This window comes from Lutra lutra, chromosome 1 (genome assembly GCF_902655055.1).
Source record: "Lutra lutra chromosome 1, mLutLut1.2, whole genome shotgun sequence".
NCBI classification, from domain to species: Eukaryota; Metazoa; Chordata; class Mammalia; order Carnivora; family Mustelidae; genus Lutra; species Lutra lutra.
Window position 1 is genome coordinate 116475821 of NC_062278.1, and position 24560 is coordinate 116500380.

Below are 24560 nucleotides of genomic sequence, written 5' to 3' on the forward strand. Positions count from 1 at the left end.
CCTATTAGTAACATATCTAAAACCTCATTGGTAAGTGAGTACAAGCCAAACTAAGCAAAAGTCACTGCTCTACCCTCTAGGCACTTTGTGCCTTTAATCAAAAATTAATGTGCAAATCCTAAAAAATTAATGTATTTTTAAAAGGAAAGTGCATGATGGACAAAGTTGTTTTTCCTAGTTAAAAAATCTTAAGTACAATGTAACTCAAGAATCAAAATGAAGTTAGTAAGGCATTTTGAGTTATTTTTTAAATAATTCAATTATATTCTAGGAACAGCTAAAAAGACACGTATCTGAAGATGTTCCCAGAATTCTCAGGCATTCGAGATTGCTCTTAACTGTAGAGATTTTATCCATTTTACCTTGGTCTCTTCAGCACCTAGGACAGGCCTTTAATATATGAAAATAAATACATGAATGAATGAGCTAATGAATTGGAAGAGGACATATGGTCTTCACAGTTAACCTTTGTAAATCCACACATACGTACATTCCAATAAGAAGCTCTTATGTTTGTGTAACATTTAACAATTTACAGAGTTCTCACACAAGATTTTCTCATTTGATTGTCAATCAAATGGTCCAAAGGTAAGGGACAAAATCCCCATCTTTCCAATGGGCAAAACTATTCATTTGGGTGTTTTGGCAAAAGCATGCATATCTAGTATTAATTGTGACAATACAACTTTTAAGCACAGGTGACTGTCAGAAACTGCACTTAGCCTTTTGTATGTATTATCTTCCGTAATCCCCATATTACCCCAATGAGGTTTCAGATTACCATCCTTATTATAAAGAACACTGAGCTTTGGATAAAGTCAGTAACTCTGCCAGTCTCAGAGCTAGAAAGAAGCAGATCCAGGTTTCACACCCTGGTTTCCATGCCTCAACTTCACACTCCATGAGCACCAATGGTGCAGTGTGTATTATGGGTTCTTTAGCTAAGCCATGATATCACTGAGCCCACATTTGTCTGACTTCCAAGCCATGCCTTTCCAAGCGCAATTATTGCTTGCCTGGGTCCAAGAGGACTCAAACCAGGGTTTTCTGACACCATATGTGAAAACCCTGAGGTGCAGAGATGCTGGAAGACAGAAAGGTCAAACAGTATGTGCTACTGGTTTGGAATGTTATGTGTCTCCAAACTTCACACTGGGAAGGGAACGTAACCAAGCCACTTGGTGCACAGGATCCTTTCCGCAATCTGTGGAAATAACTTATTGTTGGCAAAGTGTCAGAACTTCTCAGAATCCTGAACTTGGTCTTCTCCCTCTCTATCTCTCTGCTTAGAATACCCCTCCCACAATCTTCAATTTATAAAGGCCCACTCAGGCTTTGAGAGTCAAATCTGATGATCGAGCTTAAGGCTGGAGAAATCTGAGATTTAATAAACCTGGATTTGAATCCAGCTAAGGCTTAGCTGTTCCCTAGACCTGGAACTAGATTTCCCACATCTTTGTATGGCCTATTCTCTCATTTCATTCAGGTCTTTCTTCAAATAGCACTTCCTTAATGGAGTTTTCTTTAACAATTCTATTGAGAACAGCCACCCTGATACTCAACTCAGATTCTCTTTATCTCCTTACCCTATCTCATTTTTCTCTATAGTGTGTTGATAATCTGAAATTGTACCTAATTTTTTACATGTTAGTAAGCATGCAACAAGAAACTCTTATCATTCCCTATAATATAGGCTTCTAGAAGACACTGATATATCTTGAATGCCTAAAATAGGGCCTGATACATATACTACTCTCAAGTAATATTTGTTGAATGGATGAGGGGTGAGCCTCAGTTCCCTTACCTATAAAATGGGTTTGATAACACATTCCTGATAAAACTGCTATCAGTAACATATAACATAAACAAGTAAAGCATTTAGCACAAGTGCCAAGGGCATGACAAGCTCTCAATAAATGCCAGTTATCTTTCAAGTCTTCCTTAGTCCTACAGGCACAATTAACTGTGTTTTCCTCTCCTCCAACATGCCTCCTCTTCTTAGTGGTAGCAGGCACCTCTTTGAATTGTAGCATATAGTTATATATCTTTTTCTTCAAATTTCCTAGACCCTCTTTAATGGCAGGGATGGAGCCTTTTCAACTCTGTTTTTCTAATATCTAGAGGCACACTGTATGAAAGAGAATGTTCCCTAAATATTGGGATTAATTAATGAGGACCTTTGTGAGCCATGTCTAGAATGCTCTCTCCCCTAACAAGTCTGAAAATCCAGTTCACAGAACTATAGAAGCACACAGTTGTGAAAAGTCAGTTTAGAAAGAAACAAGGCAAGTGCCTGATGTTCTTCATCTTTTTCTGTCTGGTGACATGGTTTCTGGTGTTACCATCAAAAGGAGAGGAGCTCATGAGAACTGAGACCCAACAGATTAATCAGTGCCTATAGATTATCCTTTTTAGGGCTTGTCTGAGACACATTTGGATCACAGCCTGGCATACCTCTTGCTGCTTGGTCTTTTCCACCATCTCTTGCCAAAAGATATTGTAAATTTAGGGATCATGTACTCATCTCAGTCTGAGCACAAAGAAGGATTTTCAGGGACATTGACCAATGGCTGAGCAACCAGAGGAATGGAAGTCTTGAAGCTGGAAATATGAGGAAAGTTCCAAGGAACAGAGGAGATTACACACCCTGACTTTAAAAATCTGACAAGCTGGAAGGGAAAAGTCATCCTAGAATTATTCCAAGTGGCTTTTTAGAACTAAATAGGCTGAATAAAATTATGTAGACTTGCCTAATATTCATAACTATTCATTAGGAGTATAATTTCTTTGGAGGCAGAAGGTCCCTCTCCAAAAGAGATTGAAATATTTCTTAACAGGGAAGCTGTGGAAAGCATTTCTGGGTTGGCTCTAAGCTACACTTGAAGAATCACTGAGCTTTCCTGCAACCGTTCCATAATAGTAAATCTACTGAGATGTATTTATTTCTGAAAAACCAAATATAAGTGACTAGAAATACTTTCTTTTGGGATGGTCTATGTTTGTTTTCAATTTTATTGTTTGTTCATTCATTCATTTTTCAATTTATTCACCAAATAATTATGGTGAATATGTGCGAGGCTCCAGATGGTGAATCCTAGCTACAGTCGGGGTCCTCAAGGAGGTAGGACTGTGTCAGAATCACTAGTGACCTTTTTCAAACCACACATGTCCACTCTGATTCCATTCTGATAAGCCACCAAAGAAGTCCTTGGCAGGAAGGGAGATCTGAAGTTTCCTAAATAGTTAAGGCTAATCCAGGGGGTTCTGGCATGACCCACTTCAGTGAACTTTAGAATTTTCAGGGAGCAGGCTCGTAGAATTAAAAAAAAGTTCCCAGGCCTCCAGTTCATGAATGAATAGAGATAGGAGCAGAGGACCTCCTAGAACATTTTTCTTCCCTGAGACCCTCTGAAAAGTTCTCTTCAGGACAATGTTATTCTCCTGATGTCCCGAGTTGCCTTTTTGCTGCAGAGATGTGTGCATTTTCCATCATTGCCTGGCAGCAGGGAAGCCTAAAGAGAATGTTGTATTTAGACTTCGTGGCTTTTTGTTATCAGAGAATTTTGTGATTCTTCTTCCTTTACTGCTCATGTTGCATCCTTGCTTTTCATAAAGGCAAGCTTATATCCATTCAGGAAATTAATCTAAATCACACAACCAACAAATGAATCGATCAAATTTAATTTTTGAAAAAAAAAAAGCCCTAGTCTTACACTAAAAAATTAAGGGGGAAAATAGTTTACATTCTACTTACTTGCTTTACTGTCCAATTTAAAAAGGCCATAAATAAAATCTGCCTATATATTTAAAGGACATTATCTCCTCTATTCTTCATATCTGGGAAACTATTATATATATACATATATGTGTGTGTATATATATATATGTATATGACTCTTTGTCTTGCTTATTAGACTGTCAAGTTCTTTACTGCATGGGCCAGATTTAAATTGAATTATGTATGATGTTTTTTAAATGTTTATTAAAGCTTGGCACTTGATAAAAAAGGACAAACATGAGGTAGCTACATTGATGGGCAATCTTTCCTATGGAAATGGTGTCCTAGGCAAAGGCAAAGTATATCTGTGATAATCAATTAAATTTCCTAATTAGATCAACTCTTTGCATACCTGGTACTTAATGCTATTAAACTAGTATGTTTTCAATGACTTTGAAAATATTTTGTGTTTCAGAGTATTAAGCATTGCATCTGAAATCTTATATAATGATATTCTTTCTAAGGCATTTTGCAAATATTGCCAGAATCTAGATGCCTTGTTCATTTTTCAACATGTTCAGGCAGTATGAAAAGTTTAAAAACAACAGAAGATAGGTAATTCTTAGAGTTGGTATGTGTATGAATCTTGGGGCTGCTAAAAGTGCATTTTCTGCTCTTACCACCACCCTTAACTCCTACTAGATCAGAATTATGGGGGTGGGCCCAAGAACCTGTATTTTAAGTACCAGATTGCTTCTTAGCTTGAGAATTTGTGTTTCTGATGGACTGGAAGAAGGGCAGGCAGGAAATGTCCTTAAAATGGGCAAGAAATGGGTTCCGCTTCCCCTCCGGCCCGGGCCGTCGCCATTGCCGAAGGCTCCCTGCCCTCCCCTGCCGGCGCCCGCGGGGCTCGGCTGCCGCTCGGCCTAGCGGTAGCAGCGGCTGCGCTCCAGCGCGGCTTGTCTTCCCGCCCCGCTTCCCCTTCCGTCCCCGCCTGCCCCGCGCCGCGCGCTTGCCCGGGGCGGCTCCGGAGCCCGCCGGGAGCTCGGACCGAGGCGCCTAGCTGGGGCGGGGACCTTTCCTCGCCTGGGGCCGTATCATAATTCCAAATCATGTCTGATAACGGAGAACTGGAAGACAAGCCTCCAGCACCTCCTGTGCGAATGAGCAGTACCATTTTCAGCACCGGAGGCAAAGACCCTTTGTCAGCCAATCACAGTTTGAAACCATTGCCCTCTGTTCCAGAAGAAAAAAAGCCCAGGAATAAAATCATCTCTATATTCTCAGGCACGGAGAAAGGAAGTAAGAAGAAGGAAAAAGAACGGCCAGAAATTTCTCCTCCATCTGATTTTGAGCATACCATTCATGTTGGCTTTGATGCGGTTACTGGAGAATTCACTGGCATGCCAGAACAGTGGGCTCGATTATTACAGACCTCTAACATTACCAAACTAGAGCAAAAGAAGAATCCTCAGGCTGTGCTGGATGTCTTAAAGTTCTATGACTCCAACACGGTGAAGCAGAAATATCTGAGCTTTACTCCTCCTGAGAAAGATGGCTTCCCTTCTGGAACACCAGCACTGAGTACCAAGGGATCAGAAACTTCTGCAGTAGTAACAGAGGAAGATGATGACGATGAAGAGGCTGCTCCTCCTGTTATTGCCCCACGACCGGATCATACAAAATCAATTTATACACGGTCTGTAATTGACCCTATTCCTGCACCAGTTGGTGATTCTAATGTTGATAGCGGTGCCAAGTCTTCTGACAAACAGAAAAAGAAGACCAAAATGACAGATGAAGAGATTATGGAGAAACTAAGAACTATTGTGAGCATAGGTGACCCTAAGAAAAAATACACAAGATATGAAAAAATTGGGCAAGGGGCTTCTGGTACAGTTTTCACTGCTACTGATGTGGCATTGGGACAGGAGGTTGCTATCAAACAGATTAATTTACAGAAACAGCCAAAGAAGGAATTAATCATTAATGAGATTCTGGTGATGAAAGAATTAAAGAATCCCAACATAGTTAACTTCTTGGACAGTTACCTGATGGGAGATGAACTGTTTGTGGTAATGGAGTACCTAGCTGGGGGATCACTTACTGATGTTGTGACAGAGACCTGCATGGATGAAGCACAGATCGCCGCTGTCTGCAGAGAGTGTTTACAGGCATTGGAGTTTTTACATGCTAATCAAGTGATCCACAGAGACATCAAAAGTGACAACGTGCTTTTGGGGATGGAAGGATCCGTTAAACTTACCGACTTTGGGTTCTGCGCCCAGATCACCCCTGAGCAGAGCAAGAGAAGTACCATGGTTGGAACGCCATACTGGATGGCACCAGAGGTGGTTACACGGAAAGCTTACGGCCCTAAAGTGGACATATGGTCTCTGGGTATCATGGCTATTGAGATGGTAGAAGGAGAGCCTCCATACCTCAATGAAAATCCCTTGAGGGCTTTGTACCTGATAGCAACTAATGGAACTCCAGAACTTCAGAATCCAGAGAAACTTTCCCCAATATTTCGGGATTTCTTAAACCGTTGTTTGGAGATGGATGTGGAGAAAAGGGGTTCGGCCAAAGAATTGTTACAGCATCCCTTCCTGAAACTGGCCAAGCCCTTGTCCAGTCTGACACCACTGATCATGGCAGCTAAAGAAGCAATGAAGAGTAACCGTTAACATCATTGTCGTGGCCTCGTGTTCTTTCTTCCATTTTCTAAAAGAAATCTTTTAATATATGAAAATGATTACTCTTTTGGGGTTTAAAGAAATGGTCTGCATAACATGGAGGAAAAAGCAAACTACTACTTCCTGAAGACAGCCAAGAGAAAATTGCAAAACAGAATGACAGCCTTCTATTGACTCCCTTCTTTATAGGGTCCAAAAGGAATTGCAGACTGAATCACTAGCCTTAACTTCTTTCAGCAGACAGCCCATCAGGGCCATTTTATAGTGTTTGAGATTTGCATTTTATTTTGCTGACTTCATCATAATAGATCCCATTCATTGTCCCTTTTGGGGAGTATTTTCAATACTTGAATGGCAGATTCGAGTTTTTCAGAGTATTTGTTTCATCTGCTGGTCATCTTTTCTCTCTTCTTCATAGCCTTCTTTTTCCTTGCCTTGCTCCTTTGAGTTGCTTTGAGAAATTTTTCTTGTGCCTAAATTGAAGACAGATGTAATAAAAACTATGTAGCTCCTTATATTGGCAAAGGAGCTCAAAATCGGTTAGCTATGTATAGAAGTTAGGGCCAGCTTTTACTACCTGTAGTATTTCAGTTCATAATTTGAACTGAAGGAAGGGAAGAAAAATACGTGATTTTTACCTTTTTAAACAAATGTGAAAGAGTCAATTTTAGAAATTTCCTGGTAGTGAGTTGTTTGGCATTTGTTACATGTATAGAGAGACTAATAATCTATATTTATAACTAAATCATTGAGACAGAAAAAGAATCCCATTCATTATGCATCCTTACAATTTTGTTTCTTTTCTGACTGTGTCCTCTCCAGATTGGGCTTCAGGAACCAAAGTGATTTTTTCTTTCTTGTCCAAATTGGGCTTTGTGACTGGTTGCTACCGCTACTTTGCCCTTTCTCCTTTTACCTTCATTTTGGAAATAAGTTTCTGTATATGTTGTAATTTTAGTTAGTTTGTTTTTTAATTAACCCTCTCTCACCCCTCCTCCTCTGGTAAATAATATAATAACCATTGAATTTTCAGAATTTAAAAGTTAAGTTTTTTCCATTTAAAGGAGAAAAATACTTGGAGCTAGCAGAAACAAAGTGAGAGGCTAGAACTTCAGTGAGCTCTAAAATAATTAGATAAGATTATATTCATGAAAGAGAAATGACGGTTACATAGAGATGCAGCTTCTGACCAGTAAATTGTAGAGATTTGTTATAAACATTGTTTCCGGCCCATAACCAAGATTTTACTATGTATGAGAACTTAAGTCACTTAAGTACTTGATAAATTCGTGGATTATTTGAGATGTTGAGTTACTTTAGATTTTTTTCAAAAATAAGTGTGTAAAAAAACTGGAGAAGAAAAATGAAATGTGCTTGTTAATAGCAATACTTTTTTTATTTTAAAAATTTGAAGAGGGTCTGTGACCTGTAGCATTAGTTATGAGAGTATCCTTTCTTCTCCACCCCCCCCCCTGGTCTCTTTTCTCTCCTTATATTTTGTTATTCTGCTTGTGGAAGCGGTGTCATCCCTTCTGACATGCCACAAGCCGCATAAAAGAAAAAAAATCTGGTTTGGTTCAGACGGTTTGTTCCCCACTACCACTTATCATTAACTTCACACCTATTTGCCATCCTGCAGTAGTACAGGTCATGAATAAAAATAATTTTGATATTTTGGAAACATTAGGGGAACGAATAGTGTTTTATTTCCTATCTTTTTCATCACATCTGTGTTAAGATATAAGGATAGCAGTGGCTGTTTTTTATTGATAATGCAAGAAGGTTTTCATAAGACTGAGTAAAATAGTGAAACTTGTATCTAGAGCACTTAATGGTCTCTATTTTCAGTTTGATTCTGGATTTCATTTTTCTCTGGATTATTTTGGCCACTTGCAGCTATTACTAAATTACAGAAACAGGCTGGTGTATTTCTGATGAAAATCTGCAGTGCCTCTTGAGTTTCCGATTTGAACATTCTATGTCAGTAGTTGTTTGGATGGATTACGATAAAGAAGATGCTACCAATGAAATAGAAAACCAACTAGATGCTAAGACTGATCGTCATGATCAACTCTAGAAGGCCCTTCCCTACCTATGTCATAAAGACCATGTTCTTTGAATACAGTGCCAATGCCCCATTTTTATGCCTGTGACTCAACAAAGGTCTTTTCAGTTTATAGAAGCAGTTTGGGATTTGTATTTACAACAACTTTGAGGGTTACCTGCACGTCCATTGCTGGCAACGGACTTTGTCATTAAAACCTGACTCCTAGGTTAAGGGAGCTACACTGTGGTTTATTCTTTACTTACTTGGATAAACTAACTTGTAATAGCAATGTACTTTGGTTAATTCTGAAATGTGTCATTTTCGAACAAAATAATCCTAAAGGCAATATGGAATTGTGATTTATTAGTTAATTTTAAATTAAAATGTTCAGATCTTGTTGAAAGAAAAATTTTAAAAAAAATGGGCAAGAAATGAAGGTGATTATTAAGATTCTGGGGAAGGCTTGCAATGGTTTACTTTCAGACTCATCAGGATTCACCATTTCAGATGATAGATGAGGGAACCAGGAACTCGAAATCTCCATGGGTTAATGAGCAGCATAAGCATTTCTATACTATTATTACACTATTATGTCCTAATCTATGTGCACTTATAGATCTCATTCTGACAATTATACCACTGTTCTTTGTCTCTCTTTCCCAATAGTCAATGAATGCCTCTGGAGCAATGACTAAGCCTTATTTATCCTTAGATCCCTAGTTCCTTCCAAAGTGCCTAGCATAGCAGGAGACATTCAGTTCACAGGTCAACAAATATATTACTATATTCATTCATTCTGTAAATACCTATCAAACTTCTACCATGAATCAGGCACTGTTCCAGGTGCTAGGATACAATGATGAATGACAATACAATGGCGAATGACACAACTACCTGAGCAAACAAAATCCTCATCTCTAGGCTGTTTCTTCACAGGAAAATGCAGTCATAGTATTGTCTTTCTTTCTCTCAGAGGATTTGAAGGATGAGGAAGCAGATATCTATGAAATGACTCAAGATTTTTTGAGGAAAGAAAAAAAAAAGACAACAAAAAGGAGACTGTTTTGCAGTCCTGAGAGGGGAAAAGTCAAATATTTGATTGGCTTTTCTTTTTAATAAGTTTGCCTAAGATGAGAACAACTTAAAGTATATCTTTGTTGCTGGTAGATAAACTGGGATTATAGGAGGCTGATGAAACATTATGTCAACAGTCCACTGATCATAAGCCATTTGATATCTCACTTTTTGCTGGCAGAGTTTATTTCAGGGAGTGTCACAAACCCTACCTGACCTCTTGTTCTTCGCTGGTCAGGCCCAATCCAAATGTGTGATGGATGTCGTGGCAGGAGTTGCTGTCTTCCAGTAGCCTAGGATGTGGTCAGGACAAGAAGCATGCTTCAGTTCATGGCATTCAACATATCAGTGCTTTTCCTTTATACCCTGGTGAATGTTGAGAAAAAGTCAAACTTACCCGACTTTCTGAAACCTCTTCTCCAAGTAGTCCCAAACGTACCTGATTTTCTGCACTTGGATACATCGCAGCTGCAATTACAAATGTGATAGGACAAAATAAAGCCCATGGTGTTAGTGAGGTCCAAGTCCCAATGCCATGCGCACTTTCCTTGATACCTTGCAATTCCCAGCCCAGCACTGTGACATTCAGAACTTCCATCCAACAAACATTTGCATTATTCTTTTTTTAAAAAACATGCCATAACATTGCACTCAAAATTACTTACTTTTAATTCTGGCTTCAATACGGCTTTGTTAATGACAGAGTGGCGGTCAGCCACCACAGGTTCTTCTGGATTCTTGCTTATGGGGAACTTTAGTGTGGATAAGTAGAGGCATATAACTTTCTTCCTCATATATCTTTGAAATTCATCCTAGAGAAGACAATCCAGCCCATGTAATTTTCAAACGTCATGTATTTAATAAGACAATCAACAAAATACCTACCTAGACTAATGGTTACCAAGAGCCTCAGCATTATATTGGAACTTGCTAGAAATGCAAATCCTCAACCCCACCACAAGTCTACTGAATCAGAAATTCTGGGATGAGGTCAGCAGTCTGTGTTTTAAGGAGCCCTCCAGATCACTGATTTGCATTAAAATTTGAGAACCACTGTGCTAGAGAATACAGAGAAAGACACACTTTACTGGAGAGTTTTATATCCAGAAAACATTTTCTGGCTATCTTAAAGGTGACATATAGGTGTTTCAACTGTCTTCTTTCCCCTCAGAATATGTATTCTTAAAAACTGAACTATTGGGGCACCTGGGTGGCTCAGTTGGTTAAGCGTCTGCCTTCGGCTCAGGTCATGATCCCAGGGCCCTGGGATCGAGTCCCACAGTATGCTCCCTGCTCAGAAGGAGGCTGCTTCTCCCTCTCCCTCTGCCTTCTGCTCCCTCTGCTTGTGTGCTCTATCTCTGTCAAATAAATAAATAAAATCTTAAAAAAAAAAAAACAGCAAACTGAACTATTCTTTCTGTTTTAAGAGTTCTAAGATTGTATAAGAGTTTTGTCTTTAAGAGTTATAACAGTGACAGCCCTAGCTCGTATAATGGCTAAATCATTGACAATTAGCCTGACATGGTAGAAACTTCCCCAGGGTGACATGGAGGACATTTCTTTCCTGAGTCAAAATAAGAGATGGCAAGTAGGTTCAGGGACAGTTTGCCATCTCCTATTTGGGGGCAAGGAAGCTTAAGTAAAGAAAGGTTTACTCTGGAATGCCGGCCAGTCATTAGTTGTGCCACCAATGCAATGCTGAAGGGCACTCACCGTTGTTTTTAGCAGAACAGTGTCTGCTTCTTGCAAAGGGCATGGGATGCAGTTGGCCCACACACTCCACTGTGGCTTCCAGTAGAACACAAGCAGAAGAACCCCACAGGTAAGCACGGAGGCTATAAGGCAGAGAGCTCTGCGGAGATTCTGGGTCCGGTAACCAAACACCTCCTGGAATGTAAATAAAACATGACTCTATTTTTCTTTTTTCACATAAACACATCACTTTGTTCCAAGAAACACAAGTGTTAGAGGCAGCAATATTAGTTGGGAGGGAAATCTGGTTTCAGTCAGTTGAATTAGATTGATTGCTTACAGCTGTCAGCTGATATCATAAAAAAAAGAAGGACTCATTTTGCTACCCTGGCATATGAAACTAAAACATGAGGCAGGAGGAGCAAGGAATGGGCCGACTTATTTGGCTCTAAACACCTCAAGAGTCACCTTGACAGGCACCCCATTACGGCCCAGGGACTGTTCCTGTCCTTCTGGAGATGTTTCAAGGCTTCTTGAAAAGCCTCTCAAGGCTTCTTCTAGTCAAGAGTCACCCTAAAACTGGTTTTGGAGCAGTTTTACTTTTTTCAGGTATAAGGTTTTAAAAATATATATTAATGTAAATTTACTGGAGGAGGATGATACAAAGGGTAGGATGATATGAATCAAGAGATTATCTGTGGACATGAAAGACTTTTAAAAGATTGCTCATAGGAATTTACCCTGGCAGTAACATGCTGAAGTAGTTCTACTTTTAGTAGGGTAGTTGATATGAACCTGAATGGAGTGAAGTCTTTGAAATGTGGTTTTAGGGGGAACACATAGCCAAAAACAATAGATTCCTTTATTTCAAGCCAATTTCTATTTTCCGTCTTCCACAATGAGGTTTCATAGCATCGGTTTTTAAATTTCAAAAACTAGACTTTTATTGTATTTGGATGACTCAGAGGGATGCTGATTATGAATTATATCATTACTATACTATTATTTTAGGCTCTGCTGTTATTTTTATGTGTTCTTTCCCTAAGATTCTGAACTCCTGTGTCCAGATCACAGAAATGTAATGTCAAGAAAATAGGTTTTTGCTGAGTTTCTATACCGTTTTTAATGACAGAATCTCCTGAATCTTATGCCAGTTTAGATCATGTTATAATTAATCTCTTGGCTTAATATTTTAGAAAAGTTTTCATCTTCAATATGGTCATTTTCATTAATTGTTTCTAGTAAAGAACTTTGTGGGAGATTAAAATTGTAATAACAGTTGTTGAAAGTAATCCTTAAATGTAATGGGAAGGTCACAGGTAGCAAAGATGTAAGTTTGAGTCACTGCTCTACTAGTTATCAGCTATGTGACCTTAGGTAAATCATATCACCTCTAGGGAATCCTCATGTATTCCTTTACAAAACAATTAGAAATGCGTGCCTTACAGGGTACTTGTGCTCAAATGAGAGAATATCTCCTTAAGTGCTCTGCAAAGTAATTACAATTTTAAGAGTTCCTTTCCAGTGCTCCTCAGTATTATCATCCACCTGGGAAAAAATGTTCATTAAGTTTAATGATGCAGCCCTTCTATTTTGAGATTATTCATGATGAGGTTTAAATGTAACTTAAAAATGTGTTCACTCTACTTCTAAGCATATTTTCAGTTGGGTCTCCTTTCTGTCTTCCTACCTACCTTCTGATTCTATAAACCTGCTTTAGTTTTATTTGTGAATGATAGTTGTATTAGACTCCAATAAACTGCATATGCCAGTTCACATATTATGTCATAAATTTGCATTATTTTATTAAGTTATTCATGGAGCTTATTGTCAAAGTGTTCAAAATTGAAGCAGAATGGTTTGGAATTTTAGGTCAGCTTGTAGCTGACAAAGCAGATCTCAAATGTCCTACCCTTTTTTTTGTTGTTGTTAACTTACATACAATGATGACATTGGTAGTCATAATTCTGATACCCCTTCAGTTCTTTTCTATACAACATTTTTTATTTAAAAAAAAAAAAAGGAACTGACAATGCCAGCAAGATGGCAATAAAATCACTACAACTACATACTGTTAATAACCTTATAAATTGGAATAATTCTTTAGAGAAAGCAAGGTGACAAATTATATCAAGATTTATAAAGATGTTTCTATCTCTTGAATCAGTAATTCCACACTTGTAAATACACTGTAAGGAACTGATACACAAAGTAGAAAGTAATGTGCATAGTAGTGTTCAGGGCAGTATTAGCTGTAATAGCAAAGTTACTGGAAGAACCAAATGATAGCTAATAGCTCAGCAAGATGTGAAATATCAAAACAATGGCCAAGGTGGCACCATTAAAAAGAAAATGTATGAAGTCGATGCAGAAATATGGGCCAGTCTATGACATAACGTTAGGTGAAGAAAAAGACAAAGAGTAGGTAGACTAGATCGGAAACAAATAGTCACTTTAACCCAACGATATCAGTAATTACATTACACATAAATGACATTAATACTGTGATTGAAAACAAAGATTGTCAGACTAGATAATAAAAAAACCCATTATATGTTATTTACAAGAGACCCCTTTAAATACCAAGAAGCAAAAAGATTAAGGGGGGGGGGGAAGGGAAAGAAAATGAACAATTTAAAGACTAGCAAAGGAGAACCAATATAGCTATGTTAATTTCAAACAAGTAGAATTTTGTGTTTTCATGCAATGGAATACTACAAAACAATTTTAAAAATGAACTTCTAATGTGAACAACAGTATGCATGAATTTCACAGACTTACTGAGTCAATGAAGTATGGTAAATTGATACACAACTCTATCCATAGGAAGTTCCAAAATGAGCAAAAATAATTGGTGATAGATGTCACTGAACTGTGCACTTAAGATAAGTGCATCTTATCAACACCACCAATAAAAACTAAAGCAGTGGGGTACCTGGGTGGCTCAGTCGGTTAAGTTCCTGCCTTTGGCCCAGGTCATGATCCCAGTGCCTGGAACTGAGCCCTGCATTGGGCTTCCTGCTCAGCAGAGAGTCTGCTTCTCCCTCTGCCCATCCCCCCTGCTCAGACACTCTCTTTCTCTCTTTCAAATAAAGAAATAAAATCTCAAAAAAAAAATTAATAAATAAAGCGTGGTGTTTATTAGCCACGGTTCCAAATAGGCAGGAGTTACTTTAATTTCTTTAATGGAATTAGATCGAGAAAGAGAAAATGGCTGTAAAATTTGAGAAGTAAGTGAAAACAGGTAAGAGCAAGAGGAGTTTCTGTGGGAAATGGAAGGAGGGTTTGACGACCTAGGAAGTCTGTAGCTGCCTCCCAGTGTGCATGATTGGGAAGTGTTTGTTTTCACTGAGCATAGATAAGATCACATACCTAATAATCAAGAAAGGGGAAAGGTTTCTGTGAAAGACCTCTTTAGAATTGGGGACAGCCCAATCAAAATGTCAGCTGATTTCCCCTCCCCATCTGTCAAAAAATAAGTAAGTAGATAGATATAAAAGAGTTTATAAGTGTCAGAGTAGCTTTCAGAAATATGTACCTCCTTGAGCAAAGATGAATAGAAACAATATTTTTGCTTCCTTGATAAACTGGTCTCATAAACTCTGGTAAATTTCCTTTCTATCATTTCTCAGTTTTCCCAAAAGTTATATGCTAGACATGGGACTTGAGGTTTTGGTTAAAAGAATCATTCTTTAATCTGGAATTCTTTTAATCAAATTGCTCTTGGTCAGCTTGCCAATATTTGCATAATTTGAGTTTATCACAGTATATGTTTCCATTTTGATCAATTAATCTCAAGTATTATTTGCGTGTTCTAAATGATTATTCTTCTGATGCAGTAAGAGTCACTCAGATTTCTCCAAAGTATTAAATACCCATGGTAAAATCCACTAAGATGTGCAGGGTAGAGGAGGGAACCAGGGGCAGTTTGTGCTGTCAGAGGAAGATAAGTAGAATCCGGAGGTCTCGTAGATGTAAAGACATTGGGAACAGGGAGAGGGACGATCAGAATTTCAAACCCACTACACATGGTTCCTTGTGGTAAAGTAGGTTTTGCCACTCTCAGGATTTAATTTCTTTCAATCTCAGTTTCCAACTCTGTACTTAGGGGATAATAGGACACACCTGGAGGCATAGTTGTGAAGATTAAATAGAGGTGTAAGGTGTTGCACACAAAGGAAGCTTTCAGTCAATGTCAGCAGGTGCCTTGGTAACAGGTTCAGCCAAAGGTGGAGAGAGTTTTCAGTTTTGAGTTACAATATACTGAAACAAGGTTGTGAATGGAACCAGGCTGTGTTCCAAGGGGTGAGGAACCCAGATCTGACACCTATGAGTTGAGTTGAATAGTACAGGGGTCGTGCCATCTTCACATAGACTTGAATTGTACTCTCTCTAAGCAGTCCCCTCACTTTTCCATTTCTCACTAAAATTCTGTATTCCTGATACCAGGAGAGGTACCACATCTTTTTTTTTTTTTTAAAGATTTTATTTATTTACTTGGCAGACAGAGATCACAAGTAGACAGAGAGGCAGGCAGAGAGAGAGAGGAGGAAGCAGGCTCCCTGCTGAACAGAGAGCCTGATGCGGGGCTTGATCCCAGGACCCTGGGATCATGACCTGAGCCAAAGGCAGAGGCTTTAACCCACTGAGCCACCCAGGCGCCCCAAGGTACCACATCTTTAATGGTTTTTTCCTAGGCCCAAAGTCCAGAGGAAGTAGCCTGGATTAGGAAGAAGAATAAAATATGCACATGCCACTCAACAGAGGTTGCTATTAAATAAAGGTCATTTACTTAGAGCCCCTCCCAGGTTTATCAGCAGAGCCTCTTTTATTTATACCCCACCCCATTGCCTTCTAGAAGCTTTCACTTCTCTGTTCCTTGCTCCATCACTTACTAGTTAATGTGATTTGTGTAAATGATTTAAATTCACTAAATTTTAGATTCCTTATGTGAAAAATGCGGCTGGTTGTAAAATGCAACAGAAATATTCTGGTGTAGCAGTTAAAAGCTGGGGATATGGCATGAGAAAATCAGTTCAGATAATTCTTCTACCACTTAACCAGGTGTAAGACATTGGGCAACCCATTTTATTTCTTCCGATGACCCAATTTCCTCTTCCATAAATGAAAATGATAAAAATACCTTCCAGGGTTGTGGTAAGAAAGTAATGAGTTAATTCATGCAAAGCATTTAGCACAGTTCCTGAAACATTCTGAGTGTGCAGCATATATTAAAAGTTAATATTAGCTTGAATAATCTACACAGTTCAACAAAATCTCAGTGAATGAAAAGTGGCTGGTCCCACTGGAGTTATTGTGAAATGATTCGACCACAGGCAATATTCAGAACTAAATGCTCTTTGGGAAAACTGTAAGTTGTATTTCTAAAAGTGATTGAGCCAATGTCCTAAATGGAATTTTTGCTTTTCGCCCAGAACACCAATTGTCAAAATTAAAGTCAAACACAGGCCAAACAGAAAACTGCTCACTTTTGTAATACATAAAACTGGGAGATGGGCTGTAAGATAAACACCAATTGATTCAATGATTAATTAGCTCAGGAACTATATAGATGAGCATACACACACACACACACACACACACACACACACACACACACCAGTATACTTGTACAGGAAGAAAACCATGTAATAGGGGATCCTCACCAGCAACGTGATGTGACTTTGTATCTGTGACTTAACTGAGCTTCATTTTCCCAGTGTAAAGTGGCTGTCTGACTGGCTAGCCCCTAGGGATTAAATGAGAACATACATACATGAAGTAATAGTATATAAAGGGCACTTTTTTTTTTAAGATTTTATTTATTTATTTGACAGACAGAGATCACAGGTAGGCAGAGAGGCAGGCAGAGAGAGAGAAGAGGAAGCAGGCTCCCCGCTGAGCAGAGAGCCTGATGTGGGGCTTGATCCCAGAACCCTGGGATCATGACCTGAGCTGAAGGCAGAGGCTTTAACCCACTGAGCCACCCAGGCATCCCTATAAAGACCACTTTTAAAATTATTTTCCTTTCTTTCTTTTTTTAATAGGTAGCTCTTCTACTTCTATCAGAAATGGAGCTAAGATTAGCCAAATTTCTTAGGAAAGAAGAGTTACAGGGTGCAGCTTCAACTAAACATTGTTTCTTCTCAAAATTCTTTTTAGGAGGGATCCTCTTGGTCATGTGGAGCTGTCCATGGGCTCTCGTCTTTGTTCCTGAATTTTCATTGCATCTGGAGCACTAGCATTTGTGCATAATTAGTCTTGTGAACATGTCTTTATCATTTTTGTAAATCCTTTTGTTCTTACACTCACCTTTCATGTATTCATCTAAATATTTGTTGCACACCCACCATGCACAGGCACAGTAGTATGGGTCTTTTGGGTTACAGTTCATAACACAATCAGTTACTCTAACCAACATTCTCAGAGCACAAAGTTGTAAAATACCTATTCAACCAAGACATGACATCAATGACTCTTAGTTCTAGAATTACTTTCAGAGAATGGCAATGCCAATTTTTGGCTGTGAAGTGTTAAGTTTTTCAATGGGTGAGTGTTCCAAAAGACTTAGAGTAAGTTAGCTTTTTCTGGGTAGGCATCAAACATTTAGACCCTTGAATTGTGGCCAAGGAGATAATATCTCTGATTCCTTTGATGGGGCAAGTATTCATCATGTTTGCCTTCTTTTTTCCAAACAACAATCACATCACCAGGTTTCTATTCATTATTCACAATCTACCCTTTGTCATCTTTATCTGAACATGCCAAGATGTGTTCCTTATGTGTTCCATGGGAAGTGGTTCTTAAACTCTGCTCTCTTGTCTCCAAATCTGACATGTTTCAAGGTTCTTTAATGTTAGGATAATAGAGTCTCTGTTTAATGGATCATGTTAGTACTGTCATTGTTCCTCACCCCTCTATTACTGCTTTGGTTTGACCACATGTAGGCATTTGTGTTAGTTACCACTAATCATCAAGCATTGTTAGTTATAGTTTCATATATTTTGTCTTGCATTCATGCCATGAAGTGTCCTTTGAGTAGGGGAAGAAAATGTCTTGGACTACTTTCACGTTTTCTACATATTGCAATGAGAAATAACCTTTCTCAAGCACTTACTTAGGTGCCATCCCATCATCACAACCTAGTCCATGAAATAGGCATAATTTTATTGAAAATACTATTATTAATTAATACTCTAATTAATTATAATATTATTATTAAATAATAATATAATTATTGATATGTTGATAAATTATTATTTGTAGATCAAGAAAACTGAGTCTTGAAGATGTTAAAAATAATTATTAAAATAGTTCATCATCTTGGGACGCCTGGGTGGCTCAGTTGGTTAAGCGGCTGCCTTCGGCTCAGGTCATGATCCCAGCGTCCTGGGATCGAGTCCCACATCCGGCTCCTTGCTTGGCAGGGAGCCTGCTTCTTCCTCTGCCTCTACCTGCCACTCTGTCTGCCTGTGCTCGCTCTTGCTTCTCTCTCTATGTCAAATAAATAAATAAAATCTTAAAAAAAAAATAGTTCATCATCTTAAATTTTCCCTTATGCTTTCCTTCTGGAATAAGGAAGTGCCTTTCCTCCTTAGTGGTGTGAATCAAAACCCAGTACCAAAGAGATGAGCATATTATTACTCTCAGTTACACGCATTCACATAAAGTCGACTAACAAGAGTGCTAATATGTGGTCTTCCAAGACACAATTAGAAGTAAAAGTGCAACTAAGGACCTTCTTTTGATGTGGCTGGGTGAAAGAGCAGAAGGCATGGGTCAAAAGGTAATGAGATGCATGGGCTAATCAGCAGGGACAATTTCTAGAGCCAGAATTTACCTTAAACCAAGGACATGTGACAACATGGCATGTTCTGTTAAAGTTTACTCTTGGAATAAGAGCACCACTAAACAAAAGCAATGTCTCAGACATTATTGGTTCAAATTCCTTCCTGAAAAAAATAGCTATAGACCATCTTTCACCAATGAGCATCTAGTGTCTGCTTAAGATAGTCACTGACTTATAGGGGTATACTTTCTCTTGTTGGACAGCTGTGGTGCATTAGTTTTCTGTCGCTGCATAACAAACTTAGTGGCTTAAAACAACACAAATTTATTATCTCAGTTTCTGAGGGTTAGGAGTCTCATTAGCTAGATCATTGGCTCAGTGTCTCAAAAAACTGACATCAAGGTGTCGTCTGGGCTGTGTCCCTTCTGAAAATCAAGGGCCTCTTTCAAGATCTTTTTGTTATGGCAGGATTCAGTTGTCTGTAGCTCTGAGATAGAGATGCCCATTTTCCTGCTGGTTGTCAGCCAGAAGTTGCACTTGGTTCTCTGTTCTTAGAGACAGTCAGAGTTCCCCGCCCTGAGCCTTCCATCATCAAAATGACAATGGAGAACCTCCCTTGCATCAAGCCCCTCTCACACTCTTAACCTCTCTAACTTCAGGAAGGACACAGTATCATTATTGGCTCACCTGATAAGGTGAGGTCCACTCAGACAATCTTCCTTTTGATGAACTCAGCTGAGTTCAAGTTAATTAGAGCTGTAAAATCCATTTTGCCACATAACATTACATAATCACAGGAATTACAGCTCATCATATTTATGGGTTCCACCACACTCAGCTGAAGGGAATTATATAAGGGCAGGTTCAGTGGAGAGTTGTCATGTTAAAATTCTCCCACCACAGGGCGCCTGGGTGGCTCAGTTGGTTGAGCAACTGCCTTCGGCTCAGGTCATGATCTCAGACTTCCAAGATTGAGCCCCGCATCGGGCTCTCAGCTCCTTGGGGAGTCTGCTTCTCCCTCTGACCTTCTCCTCTCTCATGCTCTCTCTCACTCATTCTCTCTCAAATACATAAATAAAATCTTAAAAAAAAAAAAAAAGAACTCATTATACTTAAAAAAAAAAAAAATCTCCCACCACAGATGGTTAGGAAATTCTCCTATAATGAAAATAAATCAGGCTGGGTTCTCCCAACTTCTACTCTGTTCTCCACATCAACCTTTCAACTACTGGAAGACAAGTGCCTTGACTGCTCTTTGGGGAACTATTCCCAATGTCCTTTAAATAATTGTTATTTGTGATATCCAGATATCCCTCTAAAAACGCTATGCTTCTTGTGTGAATCTTAGGATGAAATATAACTCCTTAGAGGTTTCCTAAATAGTACAGATTATAGCAGGACTATTACTTCTTCTATTATGCAGAACAGGCTTCTATTGAGACAACCAAGGATTAATTTTTTATAGCAATATCATCCTGGCAACTAAAATTCAGCCATAACCAAATAAAGAACTTTAATTACTTTCACATGCATAGCCACTGAGCCCAAGTCATTGATATTCCCACATTCTGTCACCTAGATTGTTATCTCTCTCTCATAGTAAGGCCTCAGTTGCAGATTAGATAAGCTTGCCTTCATCCAAGCTATTAATATAAATGTTGACAAAAGACAAGAGCCAATGGAGCATGATTTTTATTTTCTTTTATAATCCTTTGAGTAGGGTTTGTGTGTGTGTGTTTGTATGTGTGTGTGGTTTTTTTTTCTTAAAGATTTTATTTATTTTTTTATTTGACAGACAGATATCATAAGTAGGCAGAGAGGCCAGCAGAGAGAGAGAGGGCTGAACAGAAAGCCTGATGCAGGGCTCGATCCTAGGACCCTGGGATCATGACCTGAGCCGAAGGCAGAGGCTTTAACCCACTGAGCCACCCAGGTGCCCCTGTTTGTGTGTTTTTTAATAGAAGATGAAGAGTACATGATATCTAAAATAACTTAGACATTCTAAGTTCCTAATTTTTCCTACTAACTCTTCATACACTGTTTCCATAATGGTAGACCTCAAGCAATTATCACTACCCACGTTTAATCAGAGAAAGGGGAGATATCCCCAACTTCAATTTCACCTACTATATGCAGTTCTGCATTTTTCAAATTGCCCGCCATTTAAGTCCCGAGTCCTTGGATTTAAATAACTCTTTGTATTTTCATAGCACTCCCCACATTTCACATGTGGCCCTTAAAAGCCTTTTAAGTCAGGAGGGATAAGTGATGTTGTTTGGGGCAACTAGCAAGGTCCCAGAAGCTGTCCACACCACGTGGTTAGCAGTGGTTCTTTCACTAAAGCCCAGTTCTGTGGTCTTGGAGTCCAGGAGTGCTCCACTGTTTCCCAGAAAAAAGTTACCATGAAGTGAAGTGCCCTCCAGTCAAATCTGTGTCCTCCACACCAAGTACCCATTTTTCCCTCTGGAGCTGCTTCCAGTTGTACTATTGACACGTAGTTGATAGGTGTTTGTACAGGCGTGGGGGTACCAACTGAATGGTTGGGCTTTGCAACACATGTAAACAAAGCATCTCTTGTGTTTCAGAGGCAGAATCAAGGTCATCTCCACAAAGTAAATGCAGCAAGAATAGCCAAAGAGGATCCAAAAATAAATGCTAGTATTGCACACAGTGTGCCTCCAGACATGCGTGACTGAGGAGAGGTATCTATATTCCCTCTGTGATTAAGAGAATTAAAATACTGGGCTGTAAACTTTCAAATACGCACATCGTTAGGGAAAAATAATAAGCTGCCAAAGATTTTCATGAACACTCATCTACACACTGAAAAAAACATCAGAATCAGCACAGAACTGTTGAATAGTGAACACAGGTAAGTTAGGTTTTAGTTCTTTAAATCCCTTCAGTCTAAAGATTGTAAGCACTGTAACGTTGTCAAGATCAGCATGGTATAATAACAGAAGTGATGTGAACCATATTTGGAATCTAAATTTTCTAGTGGCCACGTGAAAGAAGTAAAAAGAAGTAGATGAAATCAATTTTCATAATATAGTTCATTTAATCCAACATATCCAAAAGTTGTCATTTCAATGTGTAACCAATATAAAAATTACTAATGAGATATTTCACTTTCTTTTACTGTCTTCAAAATCTGGTATGTATGCTACATGTATGCTATACATACACATTTCAGTTTGGTCCATTTACTTTATTAGTGCTCAAAAACCACATGTGGCCAGTGCCTGCCTTCTTAGACAGTGCAGATATAAATGACATCATTTATTTCTCTTAGGTTAACAAAGAAGGGTATGTGGAGAGAGGGTGGGTGTGGATTTCCCACAGATCTCACGGGGAACCAGGAGGCCAAGCAGGAAACGGACACCCTTCTGCTATGTGAACCATATCCCTTGGGCCCATCCCCCTCCAGCTTGCTCTCTCTGATCCAGCCCTCCCATTCCTCTCTTTCTCATTGTCTAGCTGTGGACGTGACTGCCCTGTAAATATCATGGAGTGTGAAGGGGAAAGAAGTGGGCTGGATTTCCCACCCATCCCTTGTAACTGAAGACCTTAGGCAAGTTACTTAACCTCCCTGATCTCAAATGTCCTTCCTATGAGATAGGATTAATCCTTCATCACTGAGTTCTGAGGATCAAATAAAATGACAAATGTAAACCTGTCAGTCCCAAACAGACACTGTAATTTTCAAGGTTTTAATGATTGTTTTTCTTTTTTATTTAAGACTTTATTTATTTGAAAGAAAGAGAGTGTGCAAGAGAGAGCATGAATTGGAGGTGAGGGTGGGAGGAAGGTGGCGGAGGGAGAGGGAGAGGCAGACTCCCCACTGAGCAGGAAGCCTGATGCGGGGCTCTATCTTAGGATCCCGGGATCATAACCTGACCCAAAGGCAGACGCTTAACTGATTGAACCACCGAAGCACCCCAGTAATTGTTTTTGAAGCGTATATATATTTGGTGGAAAAGGTAACAGGGAAAAAAGTGAAAACTTTAAAAAAACAGGTGTTAAATCCCAGGCCACACTACATTTTAAACCTCTCTATGCTGTTAGCATAACTTCAGCCCAAAGCACACTGAGCCTAAGTTAAACAGATATACCAAAAACCTAAGAATTTTTTTTTAAAGTTTCAGTTTTTGCCTGAGTTTGCCAATTACCTGGAGACCCACATGATAAGGCAGAGACACCTTAATGAGTACCATGTAGGGTACATGTTGACTACTCTACAAAATGTCTAAGAAGGAAGAAGTTTCATTTGGTCTGATGCATTTAAGGATGGCAATAACTCAGTCATCTAGAAGACACAATTTTCTCAGCCCCTGCAGTTTTCCTGACTATAAAATTGTGACCTCAGATCTCAGGGAGCCTTACCATACTTAAACCTCTGCAGTTCCTAAAGCCAGCCGCAATACAGTAGCACCTACCCACACCCTCAGGTACTTTGAGAAGACTGTAATCACGAAAAGGGAAGACTCACCAGTTCATTCTCCTCTCCTTGGTTGAGCAAACCCCGGTGGTCCTTACTCTTGTCTTCCATCTAAACAAGACCTCCAGGATAATTCTTTGGGGAAAGTCAAAACAACCAGTTGGGGCTATGGGAACTCAGAACAGTCACTACTTGTCACTGCTGTTCTTAGGTGCTTTAAAAATCTCCTAGCACATACTTCACCTATCAGGCTAACAAAGAGAAGAGAGGAAATACTCTTGTCAGCCACAGGATTGGTCTACTAACCTATCGGCTTGTTGTGTTTTTTTTTTTCTTCCTCCCTGGTGTTTATTTGTTGAACTAAATGTGAACGCCTCTAGACTTAAGTTGTCGAACCAGAAAGTCAAATAATTTCTTGTGCTGTCCCTAAATGTCTCAACTAACGAATGAGAATAGTCACTTTATTAAAACCCCCAAACAGGTGCACCTCGTTGGCTCAGTTGGTTAAGCGACCAACTCTTGATTCCTGCTCAGGTCATGAGCTCAGGGTCATGAAGCTGAGCCCTGCATGGATCTACACTCAGTGCAGAGTCTGCTTGTCCCTCTCTCTCTGTTCCTCCCCACTGTCTTGCTCTCTCAAATAAATAAATAAAATCTTAAAATAACAACAACAGTCACCTAAGACAGAAAGATTAACCAGTGAGAGATAAATAAGACCATGTGGACTTTGGGGAAGTAATGGACATGTTGGGGTGACAAAGAGATTTTAAGGAAGGAGGGTTGGCTCCTGGCAGGGAATGTAGCAATTATTTTGGAATTAGGAAAACCTGAATTCTAATACCTGCTCTACTGATGATGCTGGACAAATCAGGGTCATCTGAATATTAGATTATATTTACAGATATAAATGTACTTTATATCTATAATTTATAATCTATAAATTTATAATATATAGTAATATATTATAAACATAATTTAATCTAAATACAGATTAAATATAAATCTATATTTATAGATTGTACTTATATTAGATTCTATTTCAATCTGCATATTAGTTTTCTAATATGTAAAATATCAATAATAGTTATAGAGTTGATAGGAAGATC

At 38.9% G+C, this 24560-nt stretch overlaps 2 protein-coding genes across 3 annotated transcripts in view; one reads left to right on the forward strand and one right to left on the reverse strand.

The window, feature by feature from the left end:
* Nucleotides 1-23680, reverse strand: part of ATP13A5 (ATPase 13A5) — a 111849-nt gene extending 88169 nt beyond the window's left edge. The window contains exons 1-5 of the mRNA XM_047733162.1: nucleotides 23506-23680; nucleotides 11249-11422; nucleotides 10201-10347; nucleotides 9933-10003; nucleotides 9748-9828 (exon numbers count right to left, since the gene is read on the reverse strand). Coding sequence (XP_047589118.1) covers nucleotides 9748-9828; nucleotides 9933-10003; nucleotides 10201-10347; nucleotides 11249-11422; nucleotides 23506-23565 — 533 coding nt within the window. The 5' untranslated portion in view covers nucleotides 23566-23680. The remainder of the gene's footprint in view (nucleotides 1-9747; nucleotides 9829-9932; nucleotides 10004-10200; nucleotides 10348-11248; nucleotides 11423-23505) is intronic.
* LOC125102224 (serine/threonine-protein kinase PAK 2) lies at nucleotides 4559-8870 on the forward strand. 2 transcript variants are annotated; one of them, XM_047733183.1, is made up of 2 exons: nucleotides 4559-6185; nucleotides 6308-6380. In XM_047733183.1, exons 1-2 carry the CDS (start codon nucleotides 4831-4833, stop codon nucleotides 6378-6380), a joined length of 1428 nt encoding a protein of 475 aa, XP_047589139.1. In that variant the 5' UTR covers nucleotides 4559-4830. The 2 variants fall into 2 exon arrangements, with proteins under 2 accessions (XP_047589139.1, XP_047589132.1); XM_047733176.1 differs by having other exon boundaries at nucleotides 4559-8870.
* Nucleotides 23681-24560: the final 880 nt, after the last annotated feature.

Bases quoted from the DNA above. Each gene is read 5' to 3' on its own strand.
- LOC125102224 (XM_047733176.1), top strand. From the start codon at position 4,831: ATGTCTGATAACGGAGAACTGGAAGACAAGCCTCCAGCACCTCCTGTG.